Source organism: Zootoca vivipara, chromosome 3 (genome assembly GCF_965207765.1).
Source record: "Zootoca vivipara chromosome 3, rZooViv2.hap1.1, whole genome shotgun sequence".
NCBI lineage: Eukaryota > Metazoa > Chordata > Lepidosauria > Squamata > Lacertidae > Zootoca > Zootoca vivipara.
The window spans coordinates 19,444,321-19,465,543 of NC_142586.1; the positions used below are offsets into that span (position 1 = coordinate 19,444,321).

At 40.6% G+C, this 21,223-nt stretch overlaps 1 protein-coding gene across 5 annotated transcripts in view; it reads left to right on the forward strand.

The window, feature by feature from the left end:
- The window catches only part of KLHL29 (kelch like family member 29), a 415,582-nt gene that overhangs the window by 325,667 nt on the left and 68,692 nt on the right, over positions 1–21,223 (forward strand). For 4 of the 5 annotated variants that reach the window (XM_060272443.2, XM_088665646.1, XM_060272444.2 and 1 more), the window contains 2 exons: positions 14,735–14,934; positions 20,958–21,217. In XM_060272443.2, the coding sequence (XP_060128426.1) occupies positions 14,735–14,934; positions 20,958–21,217 (460 nt within the window). Of the gene's footprint in view, positions 1–13,655; positions 13,740–14,734; positions 14,935–20,957; positions 21,218–21,223 lie in introns of all 5 variants that reach the window. The other variant, XM_088665648.1, reaches the window with a different exon arrangement.

The following is a 21,223-nucleotide window of genomic DNA, read 5'->3' on the forward strand; positions in this document are numbered from 1 at the left end:
ATTCATCCCTAATTCTCAAAGTCACGCTCTCACTTCTCTTCTGTTTTTACGTATCTGGCGAGGGCCCACTGACATTGTTGGCGATATTGTTGGTTTCATCCAGTCACTGAGAACATTCACTGCAGGAGAGTGGAAGCTCAGAAAACCATGCATTTGTCTGGAAAGAGGACTTCTTTTGGTCGGTGTTTACATTGCATAAAGTCAAGGAGGGAGCGGATAAGCAAGTGATAATAATCAGCACCTTCTAATTATTATTTCTAAGGGGCCTAACTTGTCCTAGATACTTACTGTAATCTGCTAGGTGTTTAGAATCCTACCGCTTACCAGTTGGACTCCCCTTAGTAAGGGAGAAAGCAGACTGAATATTCATAAAGTACTTCCTTCAGACACAAGGAGATAAACAGGCATTGTGAAGTGATTCTTCCACTCCCTGTTCAAAATGAGAAGAGAAATTAGATTCTATGACTTCTCCGTTAGGATCCAACCTGTGCTCTGCAGCCAGAGGAATATTGTCAACAGTTTCTGCTAAACCCGTTATAAAATCCAGGGGATGGGCTTGATGGAAAGAACAAAGTGTACTATTTGTTTTACAGCTGAGGGGTGGTGCAAAAAATGCTTAAGATGCCTTTTCTTTTACTTAAGTCAATGAAATACTAGCATGGAAAAAAGTCCCATGCTCTTATTGGTGGTTTCCTTTTTGAGGGTACTTATACTTTGTTTTGTTAAGCATGGCACATATCCCACCTTAACATTTTAACTGGCTGTTAGGTTTGATGTCACACAACTCCCAGACTTCTGGAAAACATATTTTCGTGGGATTCTGGATAAAATGCACTGATAGTTCCAAAAGCATTTAACTCTTTCCACGTAGAGCAAAAGTATAGAATGGAAGCTGGGCTATCTTTTATTGAGTCTGCCTTGGTCTACAGGGCTGAAAGAATATTTGAATTGAAGGTTTTAATTATAACTTGGATCAAAGATGTGCACCAATAAAAATATTCAGTGCTGGTGGTAACTGCAAACCACAAGCCTAGTCATAAATGTCATAGAATCACAGAATTGTCAAGTTGGAAGGGAAGAGTCATGTAGTCCAACCTCTTGCAGTGCAGGAATCTCAGCTAAAGCATGGTCATGGGTGCTATAATGAGCACATTGTGTTGGTGGGATCTTATTTTTTATTAAAATGAGCTCTGTGGGCATGCTACAGTTCCTATGTATGTAAGTAGTGGCAGAATCAGGGAACCCCTGTGTATTTCTTCATTCGACACAGGCTTTTTTTCTTTTTTTACCACCAGCAGCAACACATTCATTTTGTAACTTAGACAGCGAAAATGCTTAAGTTGAGATTTGTTTTTCTATTTGTTCAAACTAGCGGTAAGCCACCTTTTAGGGCTCCCCCAAAGAAGCCTTTCATTTACAGTGGTACCTCGGTTTATGAACACAATTGGTTCCGGAAGTCTGTTCATAAACTGAAGTGTTCATAAACTGAAGCGAACTTTCCCATTGAAAGTAATGGAAAGTGGATTAATCCGTTCCAGACGGTCCGCGGAGTAACCGTTCATAAACTGAAGCGAACTTTTCCATTGAAAGTAATGGAAAGTGGATTAATCCGTTCCAGACGGGTCCGTGAAGTACTTAAACTGAAGCGTTCATAAACTGAAACATGGGTGTAATTGGTTCCGGAAGTCTGTTCATAAACTGAAGCGAACTTTCCCATTAAAAGTAATGGAAAGTGAATTAATCCGTTCCAGATGGGTCCGCAGCGTTCATAAACCGAAAATTCATAAACCGAGGTGTTCATAAACCGAGGTTCCACTGTAATAGTAAAATACAAAGCAAGAACCAACTAATTACAAAATATCGCCTCTCTCTTTCAAAATAATTGAAACCAGCCACGATAAAGAATCGACTCGGACCAGCCTATTAAAACCGGTTTAGAATCTGCTAAAGCTTTATAGACCTTCCAGCCAATTAAACCTTTACCTTTACCTTATGGCCACAGCATCTTTACTCAAAGGCCATCTGAAACAAATGGTGAGACTTCCATTCCAAATTAAAGGCTGGCAAAGAAGGAATGAATTCCATAATTGTGAGGCCACCACCAAAAAAGCTTTCTCCCCCATCCCTCTTCTCCCCAGTCTGACTGATCACACAGGCATACAAGGAGCATCTTGGATGCTGATCATGAAGTGTGAAGGTAGACCTTCAAATAACCTGGTCCCAAACCATTTAACACTTCATGGAATTTGCTGCCAAGGAGTGTGGTGGAGTGTCCTTCTTTGGAGGTCTTTAAGCGGAGGCTTCACAGCCATCTGTCAGGAATGCTTTGATGGTGTTTCCTGCTTGGCAGGGGGTTGGACTGGATGGCCCTTGTGGTCTCTTCCAACTCTATGATTCTATGATTCTAACACTAGCACCTTAAATGGAGTCCGGAAACCAACTGTCAGTGCAATCCATGTAATATCAGTATCACAATAGCACAATATACTGAGATGGTGTCATATTTATTTTAATTAGCTACATTATGAATCCAGCCAGTTAAAAACAAACCTGTTAATTGAGTATAATAACTTTTTAATTGGTTGACAGCCCTGGCAGCAATTACCGGATTTGTCAGATTTATGCTGGATATTTACTTTGAAGTGCCACAGGAAAGAACGTTAACCTGTTCAGCAGGCAAAATCTGGCAAATCTAAGTAGACAGGATCGTTCTCAAACCTCATGACCTACCTCAAATTGACATCCATTTTGTGAATGCTACAAGCTATGGATGCATAATTCGCACATCCTCCTTAGGAGCTTTTATTGTTTTATTGTTGTTGTTTTATTGTTAGGTCTTTCACTCACTTTAGATGGAACTGCAAATCTTATCCAAGAATTGACAGACTAATCCTTGCTTCTTGCTCTGAATAGACTGCAGTGAGCCACACGGCTGTCACACAGTGGTTTGCCAAGGTGATTTTCACAACCTAGCTATATTTACTCACATCTCATGGTCCTTTTTGATCCTGGCTGCTTTGGCGACTTGATAAGCAAGGGCAAAAGGGAACAGTTATCTAAATGAGGGACACTTATAGCTAAATGGGTAGAGGGCAGAAGCAGCATGATGCGGAAACTCAAACAAAATGTTCAGATGGTGTTCCCTGGATTCACTTAAAATGCCTTCAGAAGTATGTCTTTCTTGAACATGAAGATAATTCAGATGTTGCTCTCCATGGCTTTAGCTGTTGTAGGACTCAAATATGTCTTGGGGAGAAAGAGAGGGAGAGAGCGCACTTCATTATGTACAATATAATTGTAAAGCCTTTATAGGCACTCTTCAGTTGGCTACATCAAGGCAGTCCTTTCTAGGCTTCCCATTTCTTACCTTTCACTTATTTTACAGTTTGCTCACTTGCCTTCTGTACCTCCCTTAGACCCGTTATATCATCCACTGTCTATCTCTTCCTCCGTGCTTTCCCTTCAAACTGTTGATTTTTATCAGTAAGTTTTTATGTTACCCAGTTGTTACTTACTCTTTTGTGTATCTCTGTGACCTTCCTCAACCCTTGTGTTCTAGTGGCATTTCATTTTTCTCTTTGTACAACTTGCTCCATCAACCTATTCATGCCCTTTCGCTCAGGGAGTTCTCTTTTTGTGGAACCTTCTCTTGCCTAGTATTGCAAGGATTCACCATCCCCCAGGGTTTCCACTAAGTCAGGGGTGGGAAACCTCAGACCCAGGTGTGGACATAGCCTTTACTGTTGGGACTTAACCTGAGGTACTACTTCCGGGTTAGTGGAGGCTGTAACCCGAGTTTGTAACCCGAGGTACCACTGTACCTCTTGCTTGCCTGGATAGAGGATAGAAAAGGATATGTGAGTGTATATAGAAAACAAGCCCAGAAAGTTGCCAGAAGGGCGAGTTAAGTGATTTTAGACTTAAAACATAGTCGTCTTAAGTGAATAACATCTAAAGAGATTGGGTGCATGTGTTCCTTATGTCAAAATGTGGTCAGCATTTGTCTCCTGCATTTGGGAGGATTTCCTACTCATTCTTCTGAGTCAGGGCTCATTCTGTTCCCAAAGTCCTGTCCTAATGGCTCCAATGTTCAAAATGTCATCTCACCTGCCTGCCTGTCTTTTCTTCTTCCCCTTCTCTCACACCTTCTTCCCTTCCCTTTTATTTGCGTTTTAGATGGTAAGCCTTCGGATAAAGCAGATGTGTGTGCTTCCTTTGGTTGCAGGCACTATATAAATATAATCAATTATTCCTCATTTTAAAAAAAATGACTGGGCTAAGGCTGAAGGACTTCTGGCTGCCATCAATGGAAGTAGGAGATCAGTGCCACACATGACACTAGTAGATGAACCAGCAGGATGGGTCCCATAAGAAGACAGAAGTTTCTAGTGGTGGAGCCCTTTCATAAAAAAAATTGGGAACCCCTAGACTCAGTTTAGAAAAGTTTTCTTTATGCCGTGTACAAATTGTTTCCCATAAAACATCCTGAAGCTGTTGAACAGTAGATTATAGTTAAGAACTGCTCTGGCACTTTCTATTGCACAAAGTGGTCAACAATTCTTCGCTCGCCTATCCTCACAGGAGTCTTGGAGCAGATATCCCAGGCGAACAAAGGGCTGTCGCAAGTCCCCTTAGTGGGCCTTGTGCTTCAGCAGGGCTATGAAATGAAACTCCTCTCATTTCATTCATGATATCATCACATGCTCAGATTGGTTAGCTGTATAGGTTATGGCAATCCCTCCGCGTGCCTTTCCCACTGAAAACATTGAGCAAAGCAGAACTGTCATTAAAATCCAATCACTAAAATACTAGGCCCATTTCCTTTGAGTGTTGCATAATTCTGTTTTAATTGCATTTGACTCTATTATACTTTATGTTGCTCTTCCACACAAACATCACCACTCTGTGAGTGCATATATTTGGCTGATATAAAGAGACATAAATACACAAGCTCTGGGAACAACCAAACGACCAAGAAGCCGAATGACCAAGAACCTTGAATGTAAATCCATGTTAGGCAAGATATGCATATAATAAATACTTAAGAGAAAGATTTAAGGTATTTAGAAATAGTTCATACCTAAACTTGGCACTTAATGAAAATATACCACTTAGATAATATATGAGAATGACAGAGTCTACAAAATTCAGTTTTCTGGAGAATAGTTAACTATTTCTGGAGATTTCCTTGAATCTACTTCAAACATTTTGCCACGTTTGAGTGAAATACATCAGACAATGACAGCTGTGTTCTAGGCTCTTACTATTATTGTGTAGCAAATATGATTAAACAAGATCAGGCCTGAATGAAGTAGGTAGCGTCTTTAGTTTCTAGGGAGGTAACTACGTTCTCTATCCTATTTATTCCATCCTCTGTCGTTCCTTGAGCTCTTGGGAACATTTCAGCTGCTTAATGTTTACATACCGGTAGTTCTGTAGCCAAGTGGGCCATTGTGTAGTGTAGTAGACGTACCGGCTTCTGGAAATGCTTTCATGCGTATTTGTGCCAACACTTTTCTTTGGCCCAGGTTCTTTGTTCTTACAGAAAATTATCTTGAGGGAGCTCATTCTGTCTTAAGTTTTCAAAGGAAGAACAACAGTAGTTCCAAGGATAATTGACTCATTCTTCTGCCCCTGGTTTAAGCCATACGTTTGAAACCTTTCCCCTCCCATTGCCTCCCACCCAAAGGCTCAGCAGGGAGACAGATTCGTAATTCAGTATGTGAGTTCAGCAACTAACATGCTTGTCTAGCATGCCAAGCTTACCCCAATTCAGATTATGCCGTATCCTTTGAATGGCATTACAAGCTCATCTGAACATATATCGTTTCTGTTAGTTAGTGTTCTGGCATCCTCTCTTGTGAATGTAGCATTTGCCATTCGTCTTGGTTTTCATTTATCACTGATGTGACAATAATAGTGGTGGGCAGCAGATTGACAGGGAATATTGAATAAATTTGCTTCACTGAAAGTTTAATCTTATTGAAGATGAGCAGTTGTAAACATAGGCCAAAAGACTCTCCCTTCCCGGTAGGTTATACTAGAATTCCCAAAGTTTTATTTCCTGGGGCAAATAAATAATTCCACAGCATAGAAAAGAACAGATACAACAATAACAATTTGCTCTCCCAGGTATGTCACATTTGTGACAAATACATGAAGCTTTTAATTAAATATAGTACTAAATATAGAAACAGAAAAAACTTTCCTCCCTAACAAATCATGTAGTGAGATAAAGATAATACCTTGCACTTATTTAGTGGGGAAAGCCCATAATATAATTTTGAAGCTGTAATAAAGTCTGTTATAGATATAGATATTACATATGTTTTATGGCATTCATTTTACAATGTTGCTTTGGAAGGGTTCTAAATTACTTGACTAATTATCCTGCAGCTCTAACCAATTAACTATATGATGTGTAGGTCATATCATGTTGCATGTTGTGGAAATTCATTGCTTTGGATGTGTTGTACCTTGTGATGTGCTGTATACCATGAGCTCATAAGGAATTTTAAATAAGACTCATACACAAGTTACATTTTCCTTGAAGTAAACAGTGTCTCTTCATAGCTGGGAGAGAATTGTAGATGCACCTTGTTTATCTGTTGTTGACCCCTTGTTTCTCTGTTGTTGGTCCCATAATAAACATGCAGGGGGGCCATTTCAAAACTAATGAGGCTGGGAAAATCAAAGAATGGGAATTTAAAATTCACTTTGTTCTTTTATGCCTGAAATTTTCAATTCCTTGAGGACCATTCTTTCCTTGCAAAAAGTCATTCAGCTTACATTGCGCAAGACTTCAACAGAATTCTTACAATATGACTGCATTAAGTAACAGACCCATGAGCCTCATGAGGCTCATAGTGTCCTTTGCTTGCCAACCAAAACAATTTTACAAAGGTTAAGAACAAAAAATATAGAAGTAGAACTTCATCTCCACTTGAGATCTCATTCTGCTTTTTCAAATCTTGGATTTCCTGTTTCTGTTAGAACCAAACAAGACATCCAGAGAAGGCAAGCAATTTATTGTTGTCTGTTTATTCCATTGATCTAGGTAGCAGATCCTTGTTTTTCCTTTTAAGTGGATGCAGAGAACAACTATTTATTCTAAAGTTAATTATGTCCCTCACCAAAAGGAAACTGAGCCAAGGAACACTACATTTGGTAGTCTGATTGTGAGGGTGGGGCAGACGCTTGGAATTTAAATTAGCAATATGGGCATGAACAGCAACGATTGGCCAGTATGCCTGAAAAGCCATTCACTGCCTACTGTGTGCTAATGGAACCCACAGCAGTAACAACAGGATAAGGGGGATTATACAGAGGCCCTTGATTTAGAGGTGAAAGAATATGTTGCAACAAAAGATTGGGCACTGACTTTTGAACCAGAACCAAGATGGCTCAACAGCTTTCTCTCTTAATAAAAGAATCTGGCAGGACATCTAATATGTACATTTGCTATGGTCCTGAAACCCCAGAGCATGAAAGCCTGTAGTTCGGGTGTTTTTTAGTGTTTGCCCTGGCTGGCTGGTTGCAACAAGTCAAAATTTCTTCCAGGCAAAGAAGGTTTTATCAATAGGAAAAGTCTTTTTTTCTTTGGCAGCCTGAATCAGAATATGACAGATGATGACAGGCAAGCTAGTAAAAACGTTGATGGATTTATTTGTAAGGTGGATATAGTTAGTGTTTTTGTAGCTGTGAAATTTCATGGTGGTGCCTTCATCCTACCATACTGGAGAGCGAAACATGATCCTCTGAAACACATGATGGCAAGAGAGACTCGGTCGTTCCTCAGATTGTTTGTTCCTGAAGTCCAGTGTTTGTCACAAAATTATCTGGTGTGGATTTATAGATTATAGTCCAGCCTGCTCCATCTTTTCAATGAGTCTACCTACTGTAATTCCAAACAAGTTTTTACTATTTCAAATTAGTTTAAACTCATATGAACTACTTGTGTTTTGTACCTGTGATTGTTTGGTGTTGCCTGGTTTTAGCCAGTTGAAATAAAATAACTTTAAAATGGCAACTTTGAACAGGACAGTGACTTAAAGTTCTCAAATATGTTAGAAATGTTGAGCCTGACTAGTGTGTTAGCCAGTATTTCCCCCTAGCACTATTACTTTTATTTTTAATTAGAGGTGTGGTTTGGAGGTTACATATGTGTGTTACATATTCTTGTGTTCTACACACACAGAATACCTCTCACAATTTGGTGGTGTGTCACTATGAAATGATGCCAGACCAACTGTTCTAAGTTGCAGGGCTTATATAACACATTTCACATTATTCACACTTATTATTCTGGCAGATGGCTTCATTTTTAACATCCTCAGTTTGTTTTTACTTGTTAATGTTAACTCAAGCATGTAACTAGAGAGCAGACAGCTGTCTATAATATGTATAGGTAGCTTTCCATATGTAATAAGAATTGGAGAGAGAATATGGCCAATCTTCAAAAGACAATCAGATGGTTAATCAGCCAAAATAAATATGGTTAGTGGATTTAATGAGGCCTAAGTAGCTTAGCCATAGCAAGGAATTTTAGAGGAGGCAGTGGAAGGCCCATCCATAGACTGATGGATACAGCAATCTCCCCCAATGTCACCTTGATCGTCGGTGAGACTTTTTTTATCTAGAGCTATATTGCTGCTTGAAGAGGGGAGAATCATTGACGGAATATGTTGATGTGTGTGTGTTTGTGTACAAGCACATACAGAAAGGCAAAATTTGACTTTGTGGTGGTTTCTAAGGGAAGATGGAGAAGACAGTTCTACCACCATCAATCATCAAAAGGGGACCATATGCCTGTGTTAAATCTCAGAAGCAATGTCAGGCATAAATTAAAGGCAAGAACTTTTAAGATGTTTGCAAACACACTTTGTTAGATCTGTATCTAAATCTTCTCTCTTCCTCTCCCCTCCTCTTTGAAGCATTTTGTTCTTTTATCTTCTAATAAGCTGATAAAAGGAGAATGGGAAAAGTGTAGCCGCTTCGGTCTTATGGATTAGGTATAACAAATGACCCATTCTTTGCACAAGAAGTTTAATTTGCATATTTTGTTTCTATTCTAAGTCCCCCCCCCCATTATTTTAGTTTAATAGCACACTCTAAACTACATCAACTCAGACATAAGGCTTATTGAATTTAATGGGGCTTACTCCCAGATAAGCGGGGTTAAGGATTGCAGCCTAAGTGGGCTAGGTCCTGCCAACCTAGCAGTTCGAAAGCACGTCAAAATGCAAGTAGATAAATAGGAACCGCTACAGCGGGAAGGTAAACGGCGTTTCCATGTGCTGCTCTGGTTTGCCAGAAGCGGCTTTGTCATGCTGGCCACATGACCTGGAAGCTATACGCCGGCTCCCTCGGCCAATAATGCGAGATGAGCGTGCAACCCCAGAGTCGGTCACGACTGGACCTAATGGTCAGGGGTCCCTTTACCTTTACCTTTTACTCCCAGATAAGCGGGGTTAAGGATTGCAGCCTAAGTGGGCAGGTCACGTTACAAGTGCATTTATTTTTAGTCAGATTATGCACCCACATAACTTTCTCCAGATAGTTAAAACTATGATCTATAGCAGGACTATAATGTAATATACATATCTTATCTGTTTCTTGCTGGTGCAACCATGAGTCTATCCATCACCCACTGTAGGCTCCATGTTTTCCAATTCTGAAAGAATTCCCTGACAGCCTACATAAAATTAAGCTCTCCTCCTAACTCGTCTCAGCACCGACCTAAACAAATTGTGTTGCTGTTTAGCTCCTGATAAATCTTGAGTCTTGTTCTAAATCACTTCCTAATTTTAATGAGCTTATCTATCAGGCCTTGCCAGCTTTTCACTCTCCAAGATTGCCAGGCTGATAAAGACTAAAATTGTTTATTATTACACATTATTCTTGAGAAGCAAAACTTTCTTTTCCCATGGGTTGTTGGGGGAAACGATTGATTTCCTGCCGCAGTGTGAAAAGTTTGACCTTTATAATGTGGGCAGTGATTACAAGGCCAATAAATGACATCATTCTATTTAAACCTTCAGGGCAAAGAGCAAAACTGATCGGCTGCTCACATTTTTATGCATCGGCTGTCTTCTGGAACATGCAAGCTAACAAACAGAGACATATAAAATTGTATGGAAACAAATTTCATTTTTTGACATTTCTCCTTCTTCCTGAGTGCATTATGCCTACTTACATTATTCAATGTTTTGCTACAGTGAAACTTGGCATTCATTATGTCTTCCATGAAGTAATCAGAAGGAATGTAACTGGCATTTAGTGATTCAGGAGAATGTGGGCTTATATTTAGAGACCAAAGGCTTTCAGCACTTTCCCCACTTCAGCATTATAGCACCACATTTACAACACTTGTAAGAATTTTTATAACTGATTCTTGGGGCCCTAAATAGACCCTCAGGGCAGCCAAACCAGCCCCCCCCCATTCTTATTTTCTAATGGGCAGGTCTCCTTAAAATGTGATTGTTCTCAACATCTGCAGCCAGATAACTTCAGTTGTCCAATAAACTCTGCCGATCAGAGACGGAGGAAGTGATGGAAGGAGGTTGCAGTTGCAGCTTGGAGGAAGGATGGGGGAAATCCCATAATTGATTGTAAAGAAGCTGCAGCTAGCACAGGCAACATCTTTTTAAAGGGACGCCAACCCTCTCAATCAGTGAGAGCCCCACATTGCAGGTGAGGAGGTAGGGAATGAGTTTTCCAGAGAGAGACATCTTCCTGCTTGGAGGCCTAAGTGGACATGTGTTGTCCAAAATGATGGGGATGGGGATGAATTGAAAATATCTCGCTGATAAAAAATTGCCCCAGAACCAGTGAGCAACATTTTTCATGTTAGGGGAAAGTACCGTATGCTAGCTAGCAGAATATATTTGTATGTTTCTTTGAGTTGCTTTTTGTAGAGCAAAAGGGGTGGGGAAGGTGACTAATAGTTTCCACAAATAGCAAGTTCCATACTAGATAGACAAGGTGACAGGGGAAGGAGTTCTGAATCCAAATGAATACAACAATTGAAAAACTCACATGGTACCATCCCTGTGTAGTGAAATAAACATCTAGTGCAGCCAGAATAACAGAAAGTAGCTGAAACTTCCTGTGTGGCCTAGGAATGCCCAACCGCTGTTTTATTGAGATGTTGCTCAGGAATCTCTTACAGTTCTGTATTTCAAGCAGAGCTCTGTGTTCCAGTGGAACCAGGGCAGTGACTTAGTAATTACTCTTTCTCTCTTGGTTTGTCCATATGGGAATTTAATGTAGATTTAGTGCTACTCATGCATGCAAGTTTTTTGCAGCATCCTCATCAAAATACTAGCCTGTACTCTCTCTCCCACCCCCAATTTAATATGGATTTTTCCATTAGACAGATAATCCGATAAGGAAAAATAACTTGTTTATCATCCAGAGTCATTGTTAAATGTGGATTCCCCTTAGCCCTTTTTGGAGGTGGGGTGGGCCGTTCGTCATGTGCTTGGCAGCATTTCATTGGTTCTCTGTCACTACAGCCCTGTTTCCATTTGCTGCTTACCTGAGCACAACGAAGCCATTTTGTTTCACTTTCCTACTTGAGAGAAGAACATGCTCTCCAATATATTCACGGGAGATCTTCTTAGCACACTGACCTGTACACAAATTAAGAAATTTAAACCCAACTGTTTGAGAGAGAACAGTAAACCAGCCCCTAATTAATTCTGTTTACAGATGTACATTTTAACTGAGTTTGCAAATTAAGAGTTTATCTAGTCCTGCTTGTTTGCACAACCAACTTTTCTGCTCTTTTTGAAAATTCACTCATTTATTTTATTTATTTCATTCAATCCCACCCTTCCTCTCAAAGGTGCCTAGGGCAGCAAACACAGAAGCAATGAAACAATTAAAACATGATAAAACAACAATTCCAGTATAGATGCAGATGGGGGAACTTGTCTCTACCTTTCCCCCATCTCATAGCGACAATTTCAGCCAGTAACCCATCTGGCATCTAATCAAAATTTGTGCAAGTCAGTTCACCATCGTGAAACCTGAACTTGTTCTCCGGCATTAGCTGAGGCCGACCCTTTCTCAGTATTTGAATCCAAATCATGGATTTAAGCAGTGCGTACCATGATCTGTATGCTGCACGAACATCTCGGTTGCAGCATCTTGCCAATATCAAAACTGTCACCAGAAGAAGAAAAGGATACAATTTTCTTTTCCATTTCTGGCAGGTTGTGTAACATCAATAATCTCTGCTGGGTATTATGCTCTCCATAAGAGGCTTTTGTGATTGATTAAACACCTTAGCTTTGTTTTGGTGTTTAATCAATTGCAACAGCCGTTTAAAGCTTGGTGTATTACAAAGGAGAAGAGATTATCACTGAATTATTCCAGGGTGGAGTTGTCTCTAATATTTGTGTTTTCTTTATTCTAATCATAGCTAAGGCTGCTAACAGCTTCCTCGCTGCTGTTAGCTTCTGTTATCTCCAGAGAAAGCTTAGCAAGGACTACTTATTAGTACTCTGAACTTGCATAAACATTAAGGATGGTCTAGTGGTTAGAGCATCAGTAGAGACTGATCCTTCGCCTAAATCCTTGTTCTGTTTTAGACTTCCTGAGTATTGCGCAAAGATTAGTCTCTCCCTTCCATGTTTTCACTGCTGAGCGAGGGGAAGGACTGCTGCAGATTTGTCAACTTGCAACCCAATAACCAAATACTAAGCAAATTGTTGAAATTAATATTGCACCATCGGTATGCATTCAGTGCATGTATGCTCACAAATAAATGAGAGTTCACAGTGAGGGGGCGTTAGGTATAGAGATCCCCATTAGATGTACCAGGGATAGCTGGTGAACATTGGGACTTGCAGGGAATCAATGGAGCCAAAGGCAATGATGAGCAGAGGCGTCCCTGATTGGTTTGTAAACAAGAAAGCAGATAAGTGGAGATATGCTGGGGTTGCGGAGCCACGGCCCATTTGTGCTAATGCACCAGCCTCCAATGAAGGTACCTTTCCATCCCTAAATTTAGCAAATTTGCAAAGCTTTGGGAATTTTCAGAGGCTCGTGTGCTTACTTAGTTTTATCAAGCAGTTGAAATGGTCTAAACTGTTAATTCACACGTTTAGAGCTGTGTGTGAGTTTCTGCAGGATCCGTGGCTTAACAGAGACTCCTCTGTGTCAGAACCACCGAACTTCCATTTAGAAAGGGCTACCCATATGTCTGAAGTATTTCGTATCACTGCTTTGAGTCCGGAGCTGGGTAGAGGAAAAACAAATGGAAAAGGGAGGAAGAAGTTGGAGGATCCATGTTTCTTCATCTTGCCCCAACTCTTTGGAGATAAGCTGGTAAAAGTTGTTTAGCAAGATACATACCTTGAAAAACAAGGCCTCTTGCGAAGTTGCTGCATTCCATGCTTCTCTTAAAACCTAACTGGTCTTTTGTGACCCTTTTACGGAGTTTTTCTTGTGTGAATTCTGAAATGGGTGTCAGTGGCGGAGTAACTGGATTCTGTACCTCCACTGAGATCAGTGTGACGCTTCCAAAAGAAGCTCCTGGCGGTTCTAACCATTTTAAAGGCATTTGCTTTCCTGCGCTAACAGACTTTCCTCCCCTTTTCTTGACGTTACCAAATGCACTTTTATTTTTGTTTTGCTTTGTCTTTCAGGTATAACCCGACTTTAGCGTTTTGCAGCTATACCCTGCGCCAGCGGTTAGGAACTGAACCCGTCCCGCCCACCACCCACCCCATGTATCTTATTTTATTTTATTTTTATTTATTTTGTCTGATAGTTCCACAAGCACTAATGCACAATTCAAATGCAGGCGATATTTTGATCACCAAATTGTTTAGCACTTTATGCAGGAAAAACCGGTAGGCCACGGTCATGAAACCTCGAGAGGATGGCTGCTGGCTTCCTGTGGCAGAGCTGGTTGTTATTGTTCCAAAAAAACCACAAACCCTTCCCTCTTTCGCTCTAACCATTTTGTCTGTCTATCTTGTCTTGTATTCAGTTTTCAAAGCAATTCCATGAGGGGTCTCCTTCCTTCCTTTTTTGTTTTTCTTTTCTTTTAGTGCCTAAAAGGGAACAATATATTTTTTTGAAGACAAACAAATACCCACACAAAATATATAGGGTTTGAAATAAAATAAAAAGTCTGCAACTTTTCGAAGGTCAAACTCAGAACCATTCTAACAACTGTTCCTCTCCTACTTTGGTTTATAGAAAAGGTCCATAAATGTATCCCTAAATACCCTGTAAGGTATTGTCCCATGTTCGGGGGGGGGGGGACAAGTGACCTTTTCTCTTGAAAACAGGAAACTTTGTTTTCACTATCCAAAGATGAAGAGACAAAGAATGTAAACTTGAAAATGTATTGCTTCCCTTTGAAAGTTAATCCTATTCCACATTTTCATTAATGTTGGCTCATCTTCTTCTTAATTTTTGTTTGGTTGATTGGTTTGCAAATTATTATTATTTTTTGCATGAATATGCAGAGTAGCAATAAACTGTTTGGGTTGGTATTTTTTGGTGTGCAAGACTCTTCTCTTTCAGATCCAGTAATAAAGTGTTTTTAAGTTCATTGATTTGTTTTTTTAAAAAATATACAGTATTTTTCAATTCTTAAACAACAACAAAACTCTGTGTCAGTGAATTTGTTGTATGATTTTCAAGCCATCAGTAAGTGGCAACCACTGGGGGAAAGTTAATATCCTATAAGAATTTCATTGTCTGCTGTTGCTAGGTCACCCCGGGACAGTAGCAGAAGCAGTGAGAAGCTGGAGTTGGAATTATCAAATCTCACGGCGGATGTCCTGGAATTACTGCTGGAGTTTGTTTATACAGGTTCCTTAGTAATAGATTCCGTCAATGCCAAAACTCTTCTGGAAGCTGCCAGCAAGTTCCAATTTCATACATTCTGCAAAGTCTGTGTGTCATTTCTAGGTAAGAATTCATGCGCTCGCGCTCTCTCTCTCTTGATTCTGAACCTCAGAATTTTCCATCATTTGCATCTCTTCTATAAAATTCGTGGTTAAATGTCATTTACAATAGGACAGACCACTATTTGTTAGTGGCTGTACTTCAGGTGCAGCGTGGCCATGTTAAAATCATGGCACTTGGAAGTACAGCTACCATCCAATCATGGTGTGCTGCATTGCAAATGGTATTGCTGACTTGAGTGAATTGTGGACTTGTTACCAAGGCTGGGTGCATGCCTTGAGGCTGCAGAAGTACATGAAAAGCACTGGATGTGCTGTTGGGCATCCTCCACAAGAATCTCAACTCACATATAAAAGAAAATACAAGCGTCTGGTCCTTGCTGATATGCTAGGAAGTTTATGGGCAATGTCCAATATAATCTCCATATGCAGAATGACTTCCTGAATAAGATTTCCAGTGATTAGGTATGGGGTTTTAGAGTCCTGCATATATGTCCTTAGCCCTTAATTGCCAGAAACGTAAAGAAATTGAATAGAAAATAATGTTTGATTTACATAATATATACAGCTCACAGGGTTCTTTTTGGTGCATTGAGTTGTTCTTTTGTCACTGGGATGTGAAAGGTTCACATCTCCATCATAAAAAAAAGAGAGAAATATCCTTCCCACTTAGCTCGCTGTACACTTGAAGGTTGGAGAGAGATGCAGGGAGGAGAGCTAATTATCTAGCTCAAGGTTGGTTTCCATAACCAGTAGGGTAGGTTGCCCCACAAACCGGAGCAGCTTCTACGATGCTAGAACTGTCCTTCGGAATGGCGTCAGATAGGGCAGAACTGGGGCAAGGAACAACAACAACATATGTATACCCCACCCTCCCCAGTCAAAACCAGGCTCAGGGCAGCTAACACCAATAAAATTACAATAAGACATAAAAGAAAAGAATTAATTAAAGTACAGATTAAAATACAATATTAAATTTTAAAATGCAGCCTCATTTTAAGTACAGTGGTGCCTCGCTAGACGAATTTAATTCGTTCCACGGGTCTTTTCTTATAACGAAAAAATTCGTCTAGCGAGTCCCATAGGAATGCATTGAATTTTTTTCGAATTGTTTTTTGCCCATAGGAACGCATTAATTGAATTTCAATGCATTCCTATGGGAAACCGCGATTCGCTAGACGAAAACGCATTCGTCTAGCGAGGCAACCTCCGCTCGAAAAATCCTTTCGTTAAGCGGAAATTTCGTTAAGCAGGGCGTTCGTTAAGCGAGGCACCACTGTAGTCCATAAATCCAAACCATGAGGGAGGAAAACACAGGTCAGACTGAATCGAACCCAAAGGCCAGGCGGAACAGCTCTGTCTTGCAGGCCAGGCGGAAAGATGATAAATCCCGCAGGGCCCTGGTCTCCTGTGAAAGAACGTTCCACCACGTTGGGGCCAATACTGAAAAGGCCCTGGCCCTAGTTGAGGCCAATCTAGCCACCATATGGCTCGGGATCTCCAGAATATTGTTGTTTGTGGACCTTAAGGTCCTCCGCGGGGCATACCAGGAGAGGCAGTCCCGTAGGTACGAGGGTCCCAAGCCGCATAAGCCCATAGCCGAATAATAGGTCTGGATGAGTGAACTCCCCCACCTCAGTTCAGAATTGGTAGAAGGTAAAGGTAAACGGACCCCTGACTGTTAGGTCCAGTCGCGGATGACTCTGGGGTTGCAGCGCTCATCTTGCTTTACTGGCCAAGGGGGCCAGCATTTGTCTGCAGACAGCTTCCGGGTCATGTGGCCAGCATAACTAAGCCACTTCTGGTGAAACCAGAGCAGCGCATGGAAACTCCGTTTACCTTCCCGCCAGAGCAGTACCTATTTATCTACTTGCACTTTGATGTGCTTTCAAACTGCTAGGTTGGCAGGAGTTGGGACCGAGCAACGGGAGTTCACCCCATCGCGAGAATTCGAACCACCGACCTTCTGATCGGCAAGCCCTAGGCTCTGTGGTTTAACCCACAGCGCCACCCGCTGTGGACTTGGTGCTAATTCTGAGATGTGGTGCTTGGTGCTAATTCTGAGATGTGGGGTTACTCACACTGCAGATGACATTCTGGAATTGAGTTAACCTACAAGTGGGTGTGCCTTGGGAACTGCACACCCCAGGGCCCTTGCTGCATCCCAGTTTCAAGGCCCCCAATTTTCCTTAGTACCTCAGCAAAACATTATGAGTGGGACAAGTTAGTATTATGATCCAAGCAATCGTGAACTTTGGTGACATCACTAAGTACAAGGTGCTCCCAACTTCCTTTTCCTGATATAACTCTGTAACATTAAATGTGAACCTCTCATATCTCCTGTTGTGGGAGATGCTCAAACTGTGCTTTTATCATGCGCTGGCACATTATACCTTGAAGGATAATCCAACCGTTCAATTTCTGATGTGAGCATAGAAGATTGAGGGCCTTGCATTTCCTGTTTCCCTCACATCTGTTTTGTCCAAATTGCACACATCTATTCCAAAACTGGATATTAGATGGCATTTGCTATGCTGGTGCAGATTTTCTTTAATATCTGCCCTCCAGTGTGTTTTAAATTAATAGATTTTATGGCTTTCATAATGATCCACAGACATATCCATGCACATTATCTCTAAAGATTCAGCTACTATAACAAAATACATTTATTTCCACTAAATCAATGTGAGATTTTCCTTTTCCAATACTTAATATGTGAATTCACTGAACCATGTTATGGTTATGCAATTGGGAGAGTTGGCTGTAAGTTTCATTATATAGGGGGAACTAGAGGTTTATATTCTCATTTAGAGAATTCATAAAATATAATTGCTTATTTTTATTTATAGCTCTTACTGGATTAAGCTTCAGAGATAGTGGAGTTTTCAGTTGGCCTCATTTTTCATTTTTGCGTTGGGGTAGCCAAGAATCTTATAATGCAAAAAGACAAGCAAACCACTATTTCTAAAGTTCTTCTAAGAGCTACCTGTGGAAAACCTCGTTTGTTCTTCTTAGTATGTCATAGAGGCAAATTCGCCTAGAGATTGATTGGTTTGGTGTTTTGTTTTGCATTTTGCACATTTTTAGGGGGGAATGAGAACCATGATTTGCCAGATAATGAACTTTCCCATGAAAACTTTGACTATAAATCGAGTGAAAACCCTGAAGTGGAGGGCTGGGGGGGGGGGAGAAATAACATAATATGGAAGGTGGGCATTTTAAGTATTCCTCACTTTGGTTTTATTTGAGCGTATGAGTTTTTGTTTATCTTTCATTTTGGGTTTTTTTGTAAAGACACTGTGAGTTGCCTGCAGCAAGAAAAATGTTGACTAACTTAAAGAATAATACTACCTAGTGCAGACAGCTTCAAGAAACAATAAGTGTGCTACCTTTATTCTTGACTATGGTAACCAGGAGCTTCAAAAGTTGGTACAGTGGTACCTCGATTTTCGAACATAATCTGTTCCAGAAGACTATTCGAATTCTGAAACATTCGAAAACCGAGGAGCAAAGGGTGGTCCGCAGAAAACTGGGGGGGGGGAATAACATGTGCGTTCGAAAACCGAAATGTTTGGCTTCCGGGACTTTCGAAAACCGAGGTACCCGTGTATTGCTGACTGTGGGCCCCTAGAGGTAAAATGCTTATTGTCTTTTAACCATTTTATCATCATTACTTCCTCCACAAATTCTTCCTATCTTGTTCTACTATGTTTTAAGTGTTATATTGGCACTGCTGTTAGCACTAACAAGAACCCTTCTTATTACCTTCCTAGTTAAGATGATGTTTCCAAACTTTTTCCCTTAATTACAGTTGATTAACCACAGTTGACATTTACGTAAAGTTTAACCGCGGGTTAAATGAGGGAGGAAGAAAGCAGTAGGAGGGGAGGGATTATGCTGTTCTACATGCAATCTGTTAAGAGATTGGTAGTATTATAACTACTGGCTCTTTAAATCATAGAAAGAGGTCAAGAGAATTAAATCTAATTTATTTAAGAGCCATTTAAGATTCATTTCCGTAATACTACCAAAAAAAAAACACCACCCAACACCTTAGCAACCCCGAGGACTAGTAAGTTACATTTTTTATCGTTGTTTCTGAAATTTCACTTGGAGACCTATTACGCATTCTAACATAAAACAGTGCCTTGCAAACAGAATATATTGTGCTGCTGTGAGAGCGGAGAACAAGCTGTTTATGAGCAAGTGGATAATCATTTCCGCACGTTATTTATTGTTAGTGTGACGGACGTATCTGCCTTTTCATTTTGAGATGTCCTGCCTTGAATCTTAATCAAATGTTCTGCTATTAATACTTGCAAGCAGAGGCCAAGTAAGAACATTCAAGTTACCAACCACATTTCCCCCACCTCTTTACTTCAAACAGGATGATGTGTTGGCTGGCACAGCATTCACCCAAGTTCCCTGTTACAATACAAATGCTACAGGTCTTTTTATAGTGCGACTCCAGATCTTATCAGGCCAAACCAGCATGGCCAGTGATTTGGGTTGATGGAAGTTATAGTACTACACTTACTTTTATTAAATTTGAATACCGCCTTATATACCCACAGGTCTCAGGGCGGTTCACTTAGAGGGTCCCCAACTCCCCACTTCCTCACCCTTAACCTATGCCCCTTGTTGGTTATTTTCTTAAAAACTATGCATATGGATAATATTTTATGCAGATTATGTCCCTGTGGCAAACTGGGCCTACATTGGCTGTGATGTCTTTGGGCGTCCTTCTGTGAACAGTTGCCCCATTTTAAAAGAGGCCAAACTCTGTTTGAGGAGACAGGCAGAGTCTTGGTGAAATGTGGATAGCTGCATATATCACCTAAGAAAGGACTGGAAGAAACTGGCCAGACTTCCACAAAGAAAGTATCTACCATGAAATGTTGATCCCATGTTACCAGTCAGAAATGGATTACCCAGCCGAGGTACATGGCACGCACTCAGGGACCTAAAAATGTAGAAATATGGCCTCTTAGGAAAAATGGAGTTCCCTCACTATCAGTCCACATCAGCTGTTACTGTTCCAGTTTTATAAGAGTTCCGTTAGTTTGTGTCCCAGGTGTGTTGGGTATACACCCATTTTCCTGATTCAGAAGGATTTTCCCCCATTACAAGTGAGTCTGTAATATTGTGAGGGGAGGTGTCTGAGCTTCCTTTTGTAGTCTTTGGATATGAATTTCTCTAGAATAATATGCTTGAGCTTCATAGAGGTTGTCAGGCAATACTATGCCTTGACATTCTGTGTGATGGTTTTATACTCCTTTTCACCTCCCCGGGCTAATATTCAGAAAGTACAAAACATGTTCAAAACACCGTCTCCCTCCTTTTGCTTTTTGAATTTCAGGCAACCTAGTTTCCTCATAGTTAACCCTGTTTTATTTTATCACATTAATATGAGTTTTAGATTTGAACCTCTGGACTGCACACACATGCTGCTGGCAAATGGAAATTTGGTTTTATGCAAGGAATATTGAGGCATGCACACCCACATGTCTAGATGGCTGGAAGAGAAAAACGGAGCTCTTCATTTGTATTCAGCTTAATTAATTAGTTTAATTTGATAAGCTCAGAGGTTTGGGGGGAAATCGTTGTTAGCCCCAGGTCTGCCACAATTACACACATTTACAATCCTAAAGCAGTTACATAGTTTCCTTATAAGTTCGTTCTCTAATCACTGGATATCTTATTCAGTAGCGCTGAAATTGTGACTAACTTGTCCCATTGATTTCTATGGGAACCAAATTTGAAAGAAAAAGAAAGCTGCATGGAGCTCTCGGTGTCTAAGGAGGATTGTGTTTATTTCTGCATTTATGCTGTTACAGTTTCCCTATTATGCATATTTGGAGAGGTCAGAGGCCATCTAATTCAGTCCCTTGTACTCAAGGCAGGATCCTTCCTACCCTGCCTATCAAATTTAGGTGGCAGTTTACAGCTTGCAAAACCAGGAAATAGGTTCCCCTGGATTTTTGACTTATTCTCCCCATCCCTTTCTGTTTCATATGTTCATTGTAGAAAAACAGTTGACTGCTAGCAATTGCTTAGGAATATTAGCCATGGCTGAAGCGATGCAGTGCAGCGAGCTATACAACATGGCAAAGGCCTACGCCCTGCAGATTTTTCCGGAGGTGGCCAATCAGGAGGAGATTCTTAATATCTCGAAAGACGACTTCATTTCCTATATGTCCAATGACAGCCTGAACACAAAAACGGAAGAACTGGTTTATGAAACGGTGATAAAGTGGATTAAGAAAGATGCTGCGATCAGAGCCCAGGTAAGC